Below are 19866 nucleotides of genomic sequence, written 5' to 3'. Positions count from 1 at the left end.
GGTCTTTGACATTTGAAGACTTAAGTTCTTTCAAGTTTCTTTAAAAGCTTCACATAACTGGCAAAATCTTCCTAGTACATTTATTCTTAAAAACATTGGGACTATTAGTTTCCTTCTGCTGTTAGACTATTCCTGTTTTCTCTTGTTAAAACAGAAATGCCTATAACTGTTTAATGCACAAAGAACAGTGGTGGGTTTTGCAATTTTCACTCTGAAACCAAAGTGGGAGTAGCAGTAATATTTTACGAATTAAAAAAAGAGTGTTTTAGGCTCCTTTCTAAGTACTCATTTAGATTTTTTAATCAGTCACCAGAAAGTTACTCATTACCTCAGAAAATGTTTAGTGCACAGACCAAAATCAAGAGTCCAAGGTCAAACTGCAGAACAGATGACAATGAGCGGGATTAGGTCCCCTTCCCCTCACTCTTCCAGAGCCAGGAACATGAAGGAGGTGGACAGCCGTGGTAGTCAGTAACACGAATGTACTATCGGCATTCAAAAATCTCAGGTTAAAAAGGGGACTTTGTCTCGCTTCCTTGGTATCTGGACCAAAGCCACCTCCCCATGCCTGTGCTGTGGCCGGTACCTTCTCTCAGCTGTTCTCTTTCACAGGATGCCCAGGCGCACAACAAACTCGATACCACGCTATTATTCTAGAAGTTCTTGCAGCCTCAGGACTATTATTAGAAAGAAGAGTACTAGTGAGCTTGTTTACTTATTATTTTTAATTACTATTTAACTCAGAGAGGTTAATACTTTAGTTACACATTTCTGTCTGTAGCTGGATGATCACATTTGGCCGTATCATCACCCCTCCCCCCCATCCTCAGGACAGACATCCAGTGGGTGGCTGGAACCTCAGATAGTATCTAACCCCATATATACTATGTTATCTCTTATACATACCTATGCTAAAGTTAAATTTATAAATTAGGCGCAGTTGGAAGATCTAACAATAATACGATAGAACAGTTGTAACAATATGCTGCAATAAAGGTTACGTTATGTGGTCTCTCTTTCCCTCTCAAAGTATCTTATTGTACTATTTCCACCCTTCTTGTGCTTGTGAGGAAGAGGAGACAAAGCAAGACGGCACAAATTTCATCACGGTGTGTAACTTAAACCTGATGCATTGTTTATTTCTGCAAAGTCTCATTGAACATTTAAAAACATTTACTTATTATTGTTTTTTCTGGACGGACCCATCATAAACTACCTTTGAATATTTTTTTGCCAGGTTGACCACAGGTACCTAAAACTGTGGAAAGCAAAACTACCGTTAAGGAGAGCTTATTGCAATACAGCCTTATTGAACTTAGATTATAAAGTTCTGTGTGAGTCGATCTTTTACCTTCTTTCTAGTTTGTGACTTTGGGTATCTTCGTGATGCTTACTCACCTTCACTCAATGATAAAATATTTATTTTAAGCTCATAACAATATTTTTGTGCTCTAGCATAGCTAAGAAAAACAAGTTTAGGAGTCTAGGAGTGAAGTAATCTATTTAGACACTGGTCAAAAAAGTAAGATGTCCCTTGAAGAACAGGTTGCAATTAATAGACAAATGGCTCCTGATATATTTCTGGGACCCTTGCTAACACCTTGATTTCTCCATTATGGTAAAAGATCAAGAACTGATCACATTCACTTAAATTAATATATTAGCGTTATTGAAAATCATCATGGCAAAGGCCTTTAAAATAGAGACAAGCATTAGCCAGGATAGAATCCCGTTTTGCTATTATCTGTTTTTAGTAGACAATAGGCAAAGGGATGCTTTGTTTGTCTAGGTCAAGTGTGTATTCTCACTCCCTATTAGCTCACCTACCTTGTGCCTCTCAAAGCTCAGTTAAAAAAGGGAATCTCTCTGAGTTTCATTTTACTGCCAGGTGCCAGACAATAGAGTTTATATGATGAACAGAGAGGTCAGAAAAGAAAAAAACAGGAAGAGCGAGTTTAGCTGCTGTGGGACTGAGGCTGGCACCCGGGTGCTGACCTGGGGATTTCTCGCAAGGGATTGTAATTTGTTCTTCAATCATAAAAGGCTACACTAAAAGAATAAAAGCCTCTTTAATTTATTTCTAAAAACATATTATTTGACACCAGATCTGTGTGGGCTTTGTATTTAGTGAAAAAGAATGAAGAGTTTTAAGTTAGCCGAGATATCATTTATGAAAGAGCTTACTAGGCCTGACACACAAGAGGCACACTACAGAAGTTATAACTCTTCCTTTGATCCTATTTTATTTATTTTCCAATGGCCAAATTAAGTACGTTATGGTAAAGATTATGGTAACAATAATAAAGATAATAAAAACCAATATTGAACTGAATATTTCCTATTCTTATTGATCTACACTTATCAACAGCTAACTGATTGTCACTCTGAGATAAGTACTACTGCCATCCCCATCTTAAAGATAAGGGAGTTGATACACAAGAATTTAAGGAACTTGCTTAAGCAACTAATAAGTGGCACAGCTAACATTCAAACTCTGGCAGTCTGGCTCCAGATACATTTGCTGTACTCAAAGTGTTTAACCCACTGCCCAGTGCTGAGTGATCATTATTATCTTTGCTTTTAATCGTGCTGGATTTAAGAAAACTGAATTGAAAGCCCAGGCTCTGGGGAACTGAACAATAAACTAAACATACAAAGTCACTGTTCTAATAGAGCATAGAGGTTAGTAGAAGAGATGGATATTTTTCAAAGAATTATACCTGTATAGTAGAAATGGATTATTCAGTGTAGAAAAATATTATAATTAGTCTCACTTTAGATTCCCGGCTCCTTAAGCTTTCTTACTAGATGATTGGGCCATATGCTTCTATTACTTCTATGTCTATTCACCTAAACATTGCTGCTTGGCTAAAGTTTTAGAAACTCTCCCTTCTCAGGTCATTGCCCTGTTCAAAAACCTCTGATGGCTTCCAGTTTTCTGGAGCCTGAGTCGCCACTGTGGGTTGGTACAAGCCAACAAATTCTCATCCCTCATTTATGGGAGACATCAGTAATCCATCATGGCAAAAACTTTTTCCCATTTGTTTGTGGGCTTAGAATCTTATCAATAAACCAAGAGTGGCACTTGAATTGAAATCTTTTTGTCATCCCTGACCTAGTTTGCTGGATAAAAGCATAAGTTTGAACTTAGACAGACTTAGGTTTGAATTTCAGCTTCCTGCCACTTACTGGTAGTGAGATTCTGGCTATTTCACCTATGGGAGATTCATTTTCTTTATGCATAAAAAGGAGATAATAGGAGCTACCCAACAGAGTTTTTTGGTAACTCTGTTGCCATTTCGCAGAGGTGATTTGTATACATGGCTTAGTAAAATGTAGTTATTTTTATTTCCATTATCCTCATGTTTACCATTGCTATCAGTAAGAAGCCTCTATCCTCTAGCTCTAATGTACATTTCAAATTTATCTCTCATATTCTCTTAAAGGAACTCTCCACTTTAACCAGAATTGGGTTAACTCAGTATCTCCTAACATGCACCTATCATGTTTTCTTTCTCTCTGTGTATAAAGGGCTACCTTATTCTTAAAGGTCTTAAGTGCTGTGTCATTAATGAAATTTCCCTCACCCTTCAGCCACAGTTGCACTGCTCTCCATGAAACTCTAAAATTACACTTGCCATTTCTGCCGCTTTATCATACATGCTATCTGGCAACATCCTCTTATGCTGATGTTTAGTTTTACGTTACAATTTTACATGTGTATTTATCTTGTTTCCCTGTCTCAACTCTCAGTTCCTTAAAGGCTGAGACTATATAAGACTCGTACCCTCAAAATAACATCCTGTGAAATGACTGCACATTTTTTATCAATTACTGAAATTTAAATAAAATACACACACATGTTGTAGTTACTTAAAATTTAGTCATTAAGAAGACAAAAATAATTTTAAATTCTTCATATTATATCGCAGAACACAATGTTATAAAAATATCTTTGGTTGTTTACATCGAATTTGAAAACTAGAATGTTCTACTCTTGTTAGTTGTTAGTTGGTCACAGCTTAATACAATGTTTTGAAATATTCATACATATATATTATTTGACCCTAAGCAGTATAGATGTTAATGAAGACTCTACCTCACCCAATAATTACAAAGATTTTTATTCTTTATTTATATTTTTAAAATGTGTACAATTTTCTTTAGCATGGATAAAATCACCATTCTTGAAATGAAAGCAGTCTCAAATACTTTACATTCTTCTTTGACCTATAAAACATGATATATGCTATCTGTATGAGGTTTGAATAAATATTAGGATCCAGAGACCCCAGAATCATGTGTAATTTAGCCCAGTGGTACCCAACCACCATTCCACAGATAATGATGGTCTGGGGATGAAATTTCACTGCTTTCTGGCAAAAGGGAAAAAATTGGGGCAAGAAAGCAGTGGTGAACCAAGGGTTGGGCAGGAGTGGCCACGTTGGGAATGCAGGAGCAGCATTTTCTCACTCATATTGTTTGGAACAGCCAGGGCATGGTGATGGTAAAAAGCAAGCAAAATCTTAGTGGATTCTATATTATTTTAAAACTATCCCCCCAAAAGTGCAATTCTGTATTGCCCCTACCTGCAGCAGATTGCTCCAACCAATGTGCCCTGGCCAAGGCATAGAAATTAAGGTCCAGCTGAAATTATTCAATTGAAACAACAGTCTTTTATTCTATAATTAAGTGCCATTGATGAGTGAATGTCCTTTTAAAACATACTGATAGTGATGAAGGCTTTTTTTTTTTCTAATGTCCTCATTTGGTAGCTGCTGTTTCCAACTCTCAGTGAGTCCTGAAAGCAGAACAATCCCTTTGCGGGCTGTGCTGTTTCTTCTGAAAAGCAGAACCAAAGCCAACTTCTGAAAAGTCTGGTGTGCCTCCACTCACTAGGACAGTGGTTTCTAAATGCTAGTATGACTATTACCTACATCAGATTCACCTGCTACATAAAACAAAAACAAACAAACAAACAAAAATAGTGGCCCCTCTTTATCAGTGCCAGTTATGTACCAAGACTCCCACTGGATGCTTGAAATCATGTATAGTTCTGAACCCTATATATACTGTTTTTTCTACTCATACATACTTCTGATAAAGTTTAATTTATAAATTAAGTATAGTAAGAGGTTAACAACAACTAATAAAATACAACAATTATAACAATATTCTATAATAATTCATCCTACCACTTAAAATAGAACACAATTTAAAACTTATGAATCGTTTATTTCTGGAATTTTTCCTTTCATATTTTCAGACCTCAGTTGACCATAGGTGACTGAAACCATGGAGCGTGAAACTGTGGATAAGAGGGGACTACAGATAGAGGAAACCCATCCCAGACCTACTTAGCCAGAATCTTCTGCCACAGGGCTCCAAGTTTATGCAGTCTTAAAAAACTTCATGATTTTGATGCATGCCATTGATTAGAAACCACTGCACCACGATAGCAGTTCTCAAAATTTCTGGGTGTTAGAACCACACCCAGAGGGCTTGTAGAAGCATCGATTCCTGGGATCAATGCCCAGAGTCAGGTGGCCTAGGGTGGGACCTGAAAATTTCATTTCTCCCAAGTCCTCGGCAGATGTAAATGCTCCTGAGCAGGGAAGAACACTTAAGAATCGTCACACTACTCTTGGCTGTCGGGGGATGGATGTGTTAATCAGTTCAATGTAAGCATTTCACGTTGTATATCAAATCAGTACACTGAATCCCCTAAAAGCATCAATTCATTATGCACCACAGTTATGATTTAATTAAAAAAAAAAAAAAAGAACTGCCACACTAGGGATCAGCTGGGGCCCATTGTATTGCAAACTTGTTGACTAGCTACATACCCCTTACTGTGGAAGATACTGCCTTTTACCTACCACTGCTCATTCTCTCTTTTTTCCTTCTAACAGAATCTGGATTTAGTTGTAGAGGGAGCAATGCTCCCAACTAACATTACTACATTTATCCACTTCCCTCCTAAAAAGAGGTGGCCAAGGACTAAATCCCAGGAAAAAATAAATAAAAAAAGATCATAACCAGAGCTGTTTGGGGGGGGGGGGGGGGAGGCAGCGGCAGGTATCTGGCTTCTGGAAGGCTTAAAGGTGTGTGTTTGGGGTGGGGGGCGACTCAGCGGGGCATTCCTCACCTTTTGCCCTCACTCTTTCCTTTCTTTCTGCCTGGAACACAGAAGTGATAACTGGAATTCTGACAACCATTCTGTGACAAAAGGCGAAAAGCCCATGCTAAGGGTGGATGAGAGGGAAAAGGAAGAGGAGTTTGGGTTCCTGATGGTATTATGGGGCTGCAGTACCAGCCCCATGCCTACCTGCCTACCTTCAGATCTCAAGTTCTGGGGCCGGAAAACTAAAGTTCTAGTCTCTATAAACATTATTTTTAAGGTCTCTACTACCAGGGACCAGAAAATTATTTCTAACACCCATGTCCACCAAAACAGAGGCCATTCTATTCACGTATTTTTCTCCCATCCTGCTACTCTCACATGGCTCTGGAATTCCTCTTTCCTCCCCCAATCTCAAACTGTTCTTTTTGCTTCCTGTGGAACTCAGTACTAAAGTAAATGCCCTTGACACTGAGCCTCTTCACTAGGCACCTTAGCTTTAAATGAATCTTGAACATCCAGTTCCTTGGAGTTCTCAGGTGAGACATCTCTGGACAGAGGGTAGAAGAAGTCTATTTTCTCCACTGCCTCTACTCTGAGGCCTCCTTTCCGCCTCCTCCCCCTGACTCCGAGGCCATGCCATCTGGCTAGCTCCTCTCTCCTTCTTGTTGTCACACCTTTGGTTTACTTTCCGTCTTTGTAAACGACTTGGATCACCATTTTCCTCTCTGTCTTGCCTCCCAGCCATGATCTTAGGAAATTTCAGTGCCATTCAACACCAAACCTCTTTCAGTTCCTGGAACTACAAATCTCTGGTGACCACACTCTTAACATTATCATCGCTATGAAAACTCTACCTCCTATATTTTAAATTTAGACAGGTCTACCCTGACCACAGCTCCCTCCCTCTCTTATCCCAGGGGTCTCTGTCTGTATCTTAGAAGAGCATTTGATCCTTTGGCACATTAACCTTCTCCTTTCTTCAATCATCTCCTACATCACATCCTTCCTCATTTATACCTTCGACAACTCTTGCTGACAGCCTCCATTATCTTTCCTCATTGAACCCACCTATAAAAACCTCAACCATGGGCCAATCCAACTGTTCATTAGGAAACAAAAAAGCATGATACATCAAATCTACCAAGTCAACTTGCTCATAAATACTACCTATAAATCTATTATTCTGTGAGCAGCACTTTCTCTACAGCTATTTCAAATCTTCTCCATGCTCTTTATTTAAAACTCCTAGTAAACGTGGTGTAATGGTGTGCACTTGTGGTCCCAGCTACTTGGGAGGCCAAGGCAGGTGGATCATTTGAGGCCATCCTGGGCAATGTAGCAAGACACTGTCTCAAAACAACAACAAAAACCTACAGTTGCCAGGTGTTTGGGAATTTATGATAGTAATATCAAATACATACCACATATTATATAACATTCTGGGGAGTCTGGGAAGTTACCCATAATCTAATACATTAATATTCCTTCAACAGTGTGAAAAGTCACACTAAGTAAAAACAATACAGAGTCTGATGTAGGATAAGATAAAGCTTTGCCATCAAACTTATTTAAAAAACTTTGGTTTTCAGAACTGTTAAGATTTTGGTATCACAGATAAAGAAGGTAGTCCCTGCACCATTTCACTAGGGAGGGAGAGCAGTTAACCCTGATTCATTACCAGAGTTATCCTGCACATCCAATTATTCTCTGAGGGTGTCTGTTGGGCTACCCCTCTAAATGTCTTTTGAAGCTCACTGCTTCTGGCTATCCCTTCTGCCACATCCATTCAAGCAACTAGAATTTTCTCCTGATTTACCTTAATAGCCTTCTACCTCATCTTTCTTCCTCCTGTCTCCATGCCCCTGTCCCCCTGCCCTCCCACAGCTCTCTTTGATCTGTTGTCTATGCTGCAGCCAGAGTGATCTCTACAACACAGATATGACTGTGCTACTCACTTGTGTAAAACATTTATTTGGATCCCTAATGCCCTCCGGATAAAGTTCATATGTCTTACGATGACTTTACAAGGCCCCTGCTGACTTTTCCAGTCTTATCTCTCACTATGTCCCACATCCTGGACAAAGCTCCAGTCTTACCGAACTATTTTTAGATCTCCTACAGAAGGCTGTTTGCTCTTGTCTTTGTACAAGTTGTTCCCTCCTTGACAATGTACTAGGAAAGATCATAACTCTTCTTCCTTTAAGACAGAAACTAAAACTAAAGATAAATTATGAGTAGCAGTATACGCAAATCACAGCCAAGAAATCAGGGCTTGTCCAGTAATCTTAGTCACCCTACACCTAGGTTTATTTCTGGTTAATTCTCGATTCACTATTCTTGCGCCCTCCCACCCCCAGTAAACCAAAACAAGAATCCATGTAGAAGCAATTATATATCCAAATTCAGATCTGTTTTGATCAACTATTTAATCTGTAATGAAATATTTTATATGCTTCTTAAAATTGTATTTTCTAATCACAAAAGTAATATAACCAAGTTACAGAACATTTGGAAAGGACAACACAGGAAAGATACGTACTTTCATCAGTCTAGAAAATAATTGCTATAATTATTATCTCCTGGAAGGTAGTTTCCATGAGGACAGGGGCCATGTGCATCCTGTTTACTGCCATGTCCCCAAAGGCAGTGTTTCTAATGTTCTCAATGAAAGACTAAGTTATCATTTTGTGGATAGAATTAAAATTCAAACATATTTAAATTTTCTGCCATATATCCAATCAGCAACTTTGAGAATTTAAGTTTCAGTACATGCAAAGTTTTCGTTGTTCCTAATCAGAAAAAGAGGGTCTTGGGAGGAGACTCCAGGTACAGAAGCAAAATGAAAGGCAGAGAAATAGATTTTTTTTTTTCAGTAAAGCCTGGGGAAAGAAGAAGAAAGTGAGGAGAAAGCAAAATCACTCTTAGAAGTATCATCCCTGACACAGGTGAGATGAAGAGCGGAGAAGAGGAGGACATACTATCTGAGGGTGCTTCCCTGATCAGAGATCTAGTCTTTGTGTCACTCTTATTTTTACTTTGAAGACCTAAGATAAACTCTTTTAGCCTTTTTAAGTGTCTCATAATAAATACTTTACCATTGAAAGCCAAACAACAATTCTGTAAATTGTTAATCCCTAATTGTGAGAGTGTCCTTGACTATGTCAGGATTCTTTATTCCATGTTACTGACAAAAGAAAAGGTGATTCACCCAAGGTCATACCAACTAAGAATTATCAGCCATATATGAGGAGGCTATTGAAGCTACAAATTCCGGTTTTTGATTAATTCTCTAAGGCACACAGTCACTAATTTGCAATGAAATCTCCAAGGCAGTTAGGTCAGAAAGGTTTTAATCATTTAGTAAATGGTTTTGTAAACTCTAGGCATTGATAATATATATCAAATTATATGAGAAAAATCATAGCATACTTTGGATAATATTTTTAAATGGGTATATATTTCATGGTTAATAATATTTCCATTTCATTGTGTAGAAGTCTCTATTCAAACCCAGTCTACAGGTCTATCAGAAGTTGAAGGGACTTTATAAAACAGGTGAACACTTAAAACATTTAATTTTAATTAATGGCAATTAAAAAATAAAGCTTGTTACATTTTTATATTTCACAAGTATGTCTACATTTCAGACGAGGATGTATATTTTAGATAAGATTTTAGTAGGTGGATGTTAATCCTGGATTATAGCAAAAAGTCTCAATGGAGCTAGCAAAGTCATTCTCTATAGCACAAAACCAAAGCCTGATGGTTATAAATTTAACAGGCTATGTCCAAGAGCCATATGAAAAAAAAAATGACCCTACTGCTTCCATAAAAGTAAAGGATCACCATATATGAAATTGGAAAGATTCATAATTAGAGATATATTATTCTCACATAATTTATAAGCATATTGTAATGTCGGTCAAGGTCTCACATGCATCTTCTCGGGTTGAAATAAAGAACTTGGTGAAACTCATGTGAAGTTCATTTGGAAGAATAAATTTAAGAGACTAACCAAAAACACTTCTGTAAAGTATAAATAAAACTATAATAATAAAAATTGTGTTTTGTTGGCACAGACCAAAGGAATAAAATTCAAAGTTCAGAAACAGGGACAGGTAAGCATCGAGAAATAAGAAAGAACAATGAAAGGATAAAAGGATTTAATGAACAATGTTGTGATGGGTGGCTACCTTCATACTCATCATACCATACGTCAACTGACCAGAACAGTCCCATGTGAGAAAATGCAAACAAAATGTTTGGGGAAGCTTTTCTATGTATGACTTCAAAGATACAAATTAAAATCAAAAACTAATTGATCCGATCACATAAAACATAAATAAAACTCACGTAAATATCTACTAAGAATATTAACCATTTTTCTCCCATTTATAACACTTAAATTTAGCATTTGTTTTTCAATTTCATTTAGTTTCTTCTGACACACAATTTTATTTTTTTTAAAGATAAGAAGTTAAAAATGTCAATCTTTTCTTTAAAGTTTCTTTTTTGGGCCTGGGAATGACATTCTTAACCCCAAACCAGACCGTTTTTCACTTATATTTGATCAGAATTCTTTCATCATTGCTTGTTTTATGTTAACATGCACATGGATGAAAGGTCAGAACATGGCTGTGGCTCTTCCTTAGCTGGTTCATCTGGGGATGTTATTTAACCTGAGTCCCAATTTCATGTCTGAGAAATAACAGACATAATAATACGTCCCTCTTAGAGTCACTGTGACAACTAAAATAAATTATTTGAACCAAGCATTTTTCATGGTAGAACCTGATTCATAAAAATTCCCAATATATGGTAGCTATTACTTTTAATGCTGTCACATAGTACATTGGCCTTCTTAATTTCACTGGCATATTTTCATGACTATCAATTTATGGTAATAGTATTGCCAATTAATTTAATGACAAATCTCACACAATTTAATTAATATTGTAGTGTTTTTAACTTTTTACCATAATATATACCAATCAGAAATAATATCTTAATTCTTTGTAGACTACCCAGTTATACACCACAGCATCCTACAATTATCTTTTTGTTTGCTTTTTTTTTTTTGAGAGTGTCTTACTACATTGCCCAGGCTTGAGTATCCTGGTGTCAGCCTACTTCACAGTAGCTTGAACTCCTGGGTTCAAGTGATCCTCTTGCTGCAGACTCCTGAGTAGCTGGGACTACAGGTGCATACCACCACACCTGACTAATTTTTCTGTTTTTAGTAGAGATGGATGGGGTCTCACTCTTGCTCAGGCTGGTCCTGAACTCCTGAGCTCAAGTGATCTTCCTGCCTAGGTATGAGTGATGATGACTAGCCAGCCCAATTGGTCTTTTAAAGGTGAGGTCTAGTGTTATCAGAGGGCCAAGTGACGATGTAATCTAAAAATAAGATAAATTTTCTTACACATCAGAGCTGCTGAGATTATTTATCAGCTTGAAATACATATAAACAGGATGTTTACTCTTCTTTGTCTTACCTCTAATAGGCCATCCTCTGGCAGATCTGTACAGTGAACAGCATTCTGGATCTTAGTTTTACCAAAGGTTGCTCTGAGGGTTCCAGGGCGTAAATGCCGGGCAATTTCCTGTTAAATATACATTCACATATGGATAAAAGTTAGTCATATGGTGTTAATAAGAAAAACACCAGCTATATACAACACTTGAATTATTTTATTTATGAAATACATGTTATATATTGAGGGTGCTCATTTTTCCTGGAAACAATATTAATATATAAAATTTTGAACACTGAAAATTTTCAGCTCACTCACAAGGTTTTTACTGTGGCCCAATATAAAGTCTACTATGAGCTATGTAGCAGGGAAATGATAATTCCATTTCTTTTTATCATTATGGGAATCACACAAAATATGAACCCAGCTCATTAATGTGAAAGACCTGTGTTTTATAAAAACAGTAGAGATCCCTAACAACTAGATTTAAAATGAACCAGTTTGGTAGCATTTATTTCAAAATATTTAGTTTGAGGTTGCTGTCAGCTATGATACCATAGCACTCTACCCAGGACAACAAAGACTCTGTCTCAAAGAAAAAGAGTGTTAATCATGGTTTTAGAATAAAGGCAAAAGTTTAAATAACCAAGTAGTAAGATTCGATAATAATCTATAAATTAACCTCATAAAATATGATGTATGTTTACTGGTATAAAATGTTTTATGTAGATAAATGACAATGATGAAGCATAAAGATACAGAACAAAAAAGTATTTAGTTCAGAGCTGCCCTTAAAATTAAGGCATTCTGGCATTCTAAGGATTCTAAGGATTCATTCTAGATGCTTTGAGGAAAGGTGTTGATAGGTTGTTTTAGTCTTGATGACTAGAAAATAGCATATATATTTATAAAAGCAAAAAACATTAAAATACTAAAAAATACAAAAATTCAAAATGCGAAAAAGTGAAAGTGAAATACTAACAGCGGAATCTTTCTATTCTATTTCCTGATAGACTTTCCCTAATTTTTTCTAACAGATTCATGTTCTTCCTGTTCCTTGTATTCTACAGTGAAAACCATAATATAAAGCACATTCTCCTTCCCTTAAAGGAGCAGAAATGATTATCAAGACACAAAAAAAGCAATGCAAAGTACTAACATATAATTTCATCTAATACCATAAATAATTCTTAAAAAGTTATCACAGTATTTACAACTGATAGGTTACGCTGAGAAAATGAGACTTTTTATTTTTATTTGTTTTACTTTTTAAAAATGAGTCTTTAGAGAGCAATATTTATTTGTATTTGGAGGGTCGGCAGTCTTAAACTCCACCAGATTCTGGACATATTCATCTCCTACTGCAACCTTGCCTGCTCAGCACCATCAAGCTGAATTCTTGGTATGTTATAGCTCATGTAAACACTTAATGTTCTGCTCAGGAATTTTGCAGTGAGGGGAAGAATTTTGGCTTATAGAATAGCCTCTAAATCTAAGACATTGAAAAATGCACCAGATAGAATGGTGACTGGCAAAATATTGACAACAAAGAAGAAGGCATTTATTTAATTACTATAGGGCTATGTGAGTCATAAAAATGACATTCTTTGTTAAATAATAGGCCTATCAAGTTGCTGGAGTATGTCTGGAAAGAACAAATTACTTCCACAGTAAGCCATTCTGTTTCAATTCTTCACAATACAGAAGAGATATGCAAAAATGAAAATAACCTCTCATTTAAAACAAATTAGAGAAATATTTGTAAGATTTATTAATCATAGAACTTTGAAGAAAGAGAATTTTGTAATCACTATAGAATAAATTCATATACAGTCATGTGTCACTTAACAGCAGGGATATATGCAAAGAAATGAGTCATTAGGCAATATCCTCGTATGAACATCCCAAGAGTGTAGTTACACAAACCTGGACAGGATAGCCTACTACCTACCTAGGCTATACGATTTACTCCTAGGCTACAATCCGTACAACATGTTATTGCACTGAATACTGTAGGCAGTTGTAACACAATGGCAATTATTTGTATATCTAAATATAGAAAAGATATGCCAAAAATATGGTAGAGCAGATAAAGAATGGTATACCTGCAGAGGGTTCTTACCATGAAAGGAGCTAGCAGGACTAGAAGTTACTTACTAGAAGTGAGTGGTAAGTGATGGCCAGGGCCTAGGATATTACTTTTTATATAAACACTGTATGCTTAGCTACACTGAATTTATTTTAATATTTTTTCTTCTTCAATAATAAACTGAAGTTGATGAAACATTTTTACTTTATAAACTATTTTTTTTCAACTTTTTGACTCTTTTGTAATAACACAGCTTAAAACACAAACACACTGTCCATTTGTATAAAAGATTTTCTTTATTTTCTTATTTTATAAGTTCTTGTCTACTTTTTATTTATTCTATTTGATTAATTAATTTATTTTTATGTTTTAAACTTCTTTGTTAAAACCTTAGACACAGCTGGGCATGGTGGCTCATGCCTGTAATCCCAACTACTTTGGAGGCTGAGATGAGAGGATCACTTAAGCCCAGGAGTTCCAGACCAACCTGGGTGATACAGAGATTGATTCAGTATGTCTGGAAAGAATCTTGTCTCAAAACAAACACACAAACAAAAAACAAAACACAAAATGAAAACAAAGACACAAACACACACATAAGCCGTGGCTTAATCAGGGTCTTGTCCCACTGGAAGGTCTTCAGGAACAATATGCATGCAGCTACATCTGTGATAAAATGCCTTCTTCTGGAGACCTCCTGAAAGAACTGCCTGAGGCTCTTTAAAGTTACCTGTTTTTTCTTTAATAAGTAGAAGAAATACACTCTAAAATACTGATAGAAAGCATAGTAAATACACAAAGTAGTAATAGTTCTTTTTTTCTTTTCTTTTTTTTTTTTTTGAGACAGAGTCTCACTACATCACCTTAAGTAGAGTGTCGTAGTATCATAGCTCACAGCAACTTCAAAACTCTTGGGCTTAAGCAATTCTCTTGCCTCAGCCTCCCAAGTAGCTGGGACAACAGGCGCCCACCACAATGCCTGGCTAGTTTTTGTTATAGTTGTCTTTGTTGTTTGGGAGGACTGGGCTGGATTCAAACCTGCCAGCTCTGGTGCATGTGGCTGGCACCCTAGCTGCTGAGCTACAGGCACTGAGTCAGCAGTAACAGTTCTTTATTACCATTATCAAGTATCATGTACTGTACATAATTGTGTGCGCTATAGAATTAGATTACTGACCTACCCAGGTGGAAGTAGCTCACCCAGGAAGGACTGAGTACATGTCCCTCCCAAGAAACAGTGAACAGACCAATCCCTGCCTCTCTGATCCTTTCTCACCCACCTGTCTAGGTAGAACCGACCCCGCCCAGGAAGGACCAAGTGTATGTCCCACCCAGGAATAGTGAATGGACCAATCCCTGCCTCTCTGATCCTTTAAAATCCCCATCCGCCATAGCCCATGTGTGGATTTCTTCTCAGTCAGGAATTTATTCCTACCTGCACCCAGTTGGAATAAAAACCACACTGATTGCACAGAACCCGGACTTTGTTTTCCTTTTGTCTCATGCCTCAGAATAATCTGTCATCTTTGGGTCCAGGACCTCTCAACAACTAGCAGCACAATAGGTTTGTGTACACCAGCATCACCACAAATATGTGAATCAAAGACAAATGAAGCAACCACTTAAGACAGCAAAAAAAATATATATATATATTTTTTTTTTGCAGTTTTTGGCCAGGGCTGGGTTTGAACCTGCCACCTGCAGCATATGGGGCCAGCACTCTACTCTTTTGAGCCACAGGTGCTGCCTAAGACAGCAAATATTCACATTTCTAATCATTGCTTGTACTCTTCTATAACAAGACTTGTAATATTAAACGGTACATGCTAAGTTCTTTCAACTTCTCTGGCACTTCAAAAATATGTTACCCAAACTGACCCTCAAACAGCTTTTCCCATTAGTGTGCCACTTTGCACTAAGGCATTGTGGTTTTATACTCCCAGGACATAAGCAATATCAAACTAATTATAGTTAAAACACGATGATGAAATGTGGGAGGATTAAAAGTATAAAGAGATCCAAAGGCCACTTTCTGCTAAGTCTAAGGATCCTTCCAGAACCTATGCACAGGATTTAGAAAGAGTTAAAATTAAAACTCAACTACTTATCTGTCTCATTGAAGGAGCTGAGAGTTCACATATCACATATATACACTTATTCGTGCTAAAGACTACATGAATTGTTTGAGGAACTATGGAAAGAGCAGGCTTATGAACTCTGATAGGTTTCATGTCTCCCTTTTTATTACATAAAACTTAGCTGTCATGTAAATTTATAGAACCTGAAGAGGCTCATAATTACATGCTATTTCAAGTGAGATATTTAGATAATTGAGAACTGTCTTTTCCATCAGGTTTCTATAGATCGCCTGACAATGACCACTGCCTCTTACTGAGCTTTTGCTGTTTTAGCCAACAACAAGCACTAGCTGAAAGGAAGTCTTATTTGACACAGGTTTTACTTTAAAATGTAAAATTATGATTTCCTGGTTCTCCTTTTAATAGAGTTGGGCAAGTCTCCTTACTCACTTTTATGAAAAATTACTTTTTATTTTAGCAAAAACTAAAGACGTTTTATTTTATAAATAAAATCTGAGAACATAACGTTAGCACATAGGCAAGGACATTATTTTTTGGCAAATATTTTCCTGTTTCTTTTCTATTTTTTCTAAATATTTAATACTACATTATAAGAGATTTGACCTTTGAGATGTACTCAAATTACTACTGAGAAACTTGGGAGACATTCTGCAAAAAGAATTAACTCCACACACTCCACCCTATTCTGATAAAATAATTACTACCCAATCTTCTACTATAATTCAATACTAAGAAACTTCCCCAAAGGAATAAAATAGTGGAATATCTGGCACTTCTAACACCCAATTCATTGCCAACTCCTGTCTATAGGCAAAACACCTATATGCCTCTGGCCAAAAAGCCATTTGAGAGAGAGCAGTGAAAAGACTTTGTGCAGGCATAGTTGTGAGAAACTGAGGCCGAATCCCATATGGCCGGGTTGGTTGCGGGCCTAACTTGACCAAAGCTCTGGCTGGAATGGGATTTCCAGAGATGTTCAGACTGAGTTAAGGAATTAAGGTTGACTTTATAAGGCCAATAAAAAAGCCCTTTGGAAAACTGGCCAGATACCCATCAGTAACCTTTCCTGATCTGTGATAAGTGACAAAGGTCGCTTACTGACGGGTCTGGGAATGGACATGTGCTTGGGGACCTCAAGAGAAGAGGAATTTACCCAATGCATATAGGTATCTAATGACACAGATGAAACCTGGGCTTGTGAAAAGCTTTTGAGAAGTCCAGCCTGAAAATTCCTTATAAAAGATTCCAGCAAAAACCCCCTGGCGTAAGGCCTACATGGGAGCAGAGGTTTGCACACAAATTCCTGTATGCCCAAAAAGTTTCTTTATGCCTTCCTTAAAGATTTGAAGTAACAGCCTCCAAACCGGCAAGGTCAGCAAGGGCAGGTATTCAATCTACCTTGTTCCTACATAGTCTCAAGCTTTATCAGGTAAGAACAAAGAAAGTAATGACTGACAACATGTTCTTCATTAAGTTATGTTAAACCGGGTTATGTTGAAAGGGTTATGCTAAAGGTGTATGTTGGGTGGATTATCAGATTACTAGGAAGGAGCTACTTATAGGGCAGGTGGTCACAAGATGTTTAAATGGATTAATGAAGTCATTGATGTCCAATGTGCATGTGCAGAGAGAAATCATTGATGTCCAATGAACATGTGCAGAGGGATTGTAATGAATATTAATGAGGTCATTGCTGTATAGTGCACATGCACAAAATTGATTATATAAACCAACAGTGAATAAAGAAAGCTCACCATTTTGCCTGAGCAAGCTGATGGTCACTTTTATTTAAAACACAATTTCAATAAGTGTGCTTATTCTTCACAACATCGCTTTTCCATGAGACCCCAACGGCAACACCCTTACGGCAACACTGTCAATACAACTGCTCAAATATAGCTCATAACAGCCTATTTCTATATCCTATTCTGCTGTCATATTCTCTTGCCTAGAATTTGGAATTTTAAATTTTACTCTTGCTAGTCTGTCTGGTCATCTAGATTCTACTGTTCCTATAAACATATTCTCCACAAAACAGTCAGATGGAACTTTATAGATCATAAGTTGAATCTACCATGTTCCTGCCTAAGACCTACTGATGCTTTCCTACTTGAGAGAAAATTCAAAACTCTCAGCATGACCTGGCTCCTGCTTACCTCTCCACTCTCACATGTAAAGATCTAGTCATAGTAACCTTTTCCAGCTTTTCAAAGGCACTAAGCTCTTTTCTACCTCAAGCATGAAAACCATACTATTTTCCTTGAACATTCTGGCTCACAAATTCTCCTTCTCTCTTTCTGAAGAAGTTCATGTGCTTTACAAATGTTTACAATAAGCGACACAAATCGGGTATGACAGACTGTACAGAGTGGCTCTCTCAAGCCTTTGTTCTATCGTCCTTCTAGATGGAGGTTAGAAATCTAAAATCTATAATCCCCTGACACTCTTTTGGTGAGAGCTCTTGATGTGGGGACGTTCCAAACGACATTTGGAAGGCAGAACTGAGTAGAGGCCATCTTCCTGCTGATGCTGATGCTGGCAGAAAAGGTGGGAGACAGGAGTGCTTGGAGGCCCCAGATTGCTGGGGCAAGAGAGTCAGTGGCAGCAGTAGCAGCGGAGGCAGCAGCAGCAGCTTCTGATTCTAGATGCAGTTATAATGAGGCACTCCTGAAATCAATAGCTCCAGTAGCAACCCTGACTTCAGGCCCCACAGCCCTCCCAGTGAGTCTGTAAACAGCTGCTTCCTTATCTTCCTTGCATTTAATCCCTTTTAAAAAAATCCCTCATCACGTTTCTGTTTCCTACTCTGAAATCTCAGTGATCCTCTGAGGTTCCATCTCTTTCCCTCATCTCTACAAAAAGCTATGTTCCCTGTTCCCACTTACTAAGTACCTTCTTGTCATCTGGCTTTCACTCACTGCTATATTGAAATTGCTCTCTCCCAAGTCACATAAAATCCATTAGTCTTCTAGCTGACACCTCTCAAATAGCAATGCAGTGAGACAAGTAACCATGACAAAGAGCAGCGGTCTAACAAACTGATCTTAGTATAAATATATCTAATTTATAAAATAGGACAGACATTTTATACAATTTAAGTTTCTTGTCCTATAGTAGCAACATTAATCTCAGCAGTTAGTGGAACAATCTTGGTGCCTTAAAGACCTAGGTTCAGCACACGGGACAGATTTAATACGTAATGCCCATGAAGTGTCTAAGATTGTCTGGCCAAACTGGAGACATTCAGTAGAAATAATCATCGTTAATAATACAAATGAGTGTTTTATAGTATTATAAAGTGCCTCATTATAGCTAACAATGAGGCACTTACATAGAACTTGCATTTTTTTTTTTCAGATCTTAGGAATTTTTATTTACTTTTGGTTTAGCTTTAGATTTGCATTCATAAGCAAGCTTCAAATTGACTTTTTAATTTTCTTTTTCTTTTTCTTTTATTAATTAATAGCTGTGTACATTAATGCAATCATGGGGTACAGTGTGGTGTTTTTATATACAATTTGAAATATTTTCATCAAACTGGTTAACATATATATTTATATTCTACTTTTAGAAAGATTCACATGTACCCTTGTGAGATAAACCATAGAAGTGATCCCTCCAATCACCCTCCCTCCACCCATCTACTCCCCTCCCTTCTTCCCCTGCCCCTATTCTTAGACTATAATTAGGTTATACCTTTCATTAGTTTCATACTAGAGCTGTATACATTGGATAATTTTTCTTCTATTCTTGAGATACTTTGCTAAGAGGAACATTTCCAGCTCCATCCATGTAAACATGAAGGAGGTAAAGTCTCCATCTTTCTTTATGGCTGCATAGTATTCCATGGTGTACATGTACCACTATTTACTGATCCATTTGTGGATCGATGGGCACTTGGGCTTCTTCCATGACCTAGCAATTATGAATTGGGCTGCAATAAACATTCTGACACAAATATCTTTGTTGTAATGTGATTTTTGGTCTTCTGGATATATACCTAATAAAGGAATTGCAGGATCAAATGGCAAGTCTATTTTTAGTTCTCTAAGTGTTCTCCAGACATCTTTCCAAAAGGAA

General features: G+C 37.2%; 1 protein-coding gene across 2 annotated transcripts in view; it reads right to left on the bottom strand.

The window, feature by feature from the left end:
- The window catches only part of NME7 (NME/NM23 family member 7), a 157125-nt gene that overhangs the window by 14640 nt on the left and 122619 nt on the right, over positions 1–19866 (bottom strand). For both annotated transcript variants that reach the window (XM_003785720.2, XM_003785721.2), the window contains exon 11: positions 11620–11727. In XM_003785720.2, coding sequence (XP_003785768.1) covers positions 11620–11727 — 108 coding nt within the window. The remainder of the gene's footprint in view (positions 1–11619; positions 11728–19866) is intronic.

Source organism: Otolemur garnettii, unplaced genomic scaffold (assembly GCF_000181295.1).
Source record: "Otolemur garnettii isolate 467f Iridium unplaced genomic scaffold, OtoGar3 scaffold00016, whole genome shotgun sequence".
Classification (NCBI taxonomy): Eukaryota; Metazoa; Chordata; class Mammalia; order Primates; family Galagidae; genus Otolemur; species Otolemur garnettii.
Note: the sequence above shows the minus strand (reverse complement) of the source record. Positions and strands in the feature narration are given on the sequence as shown.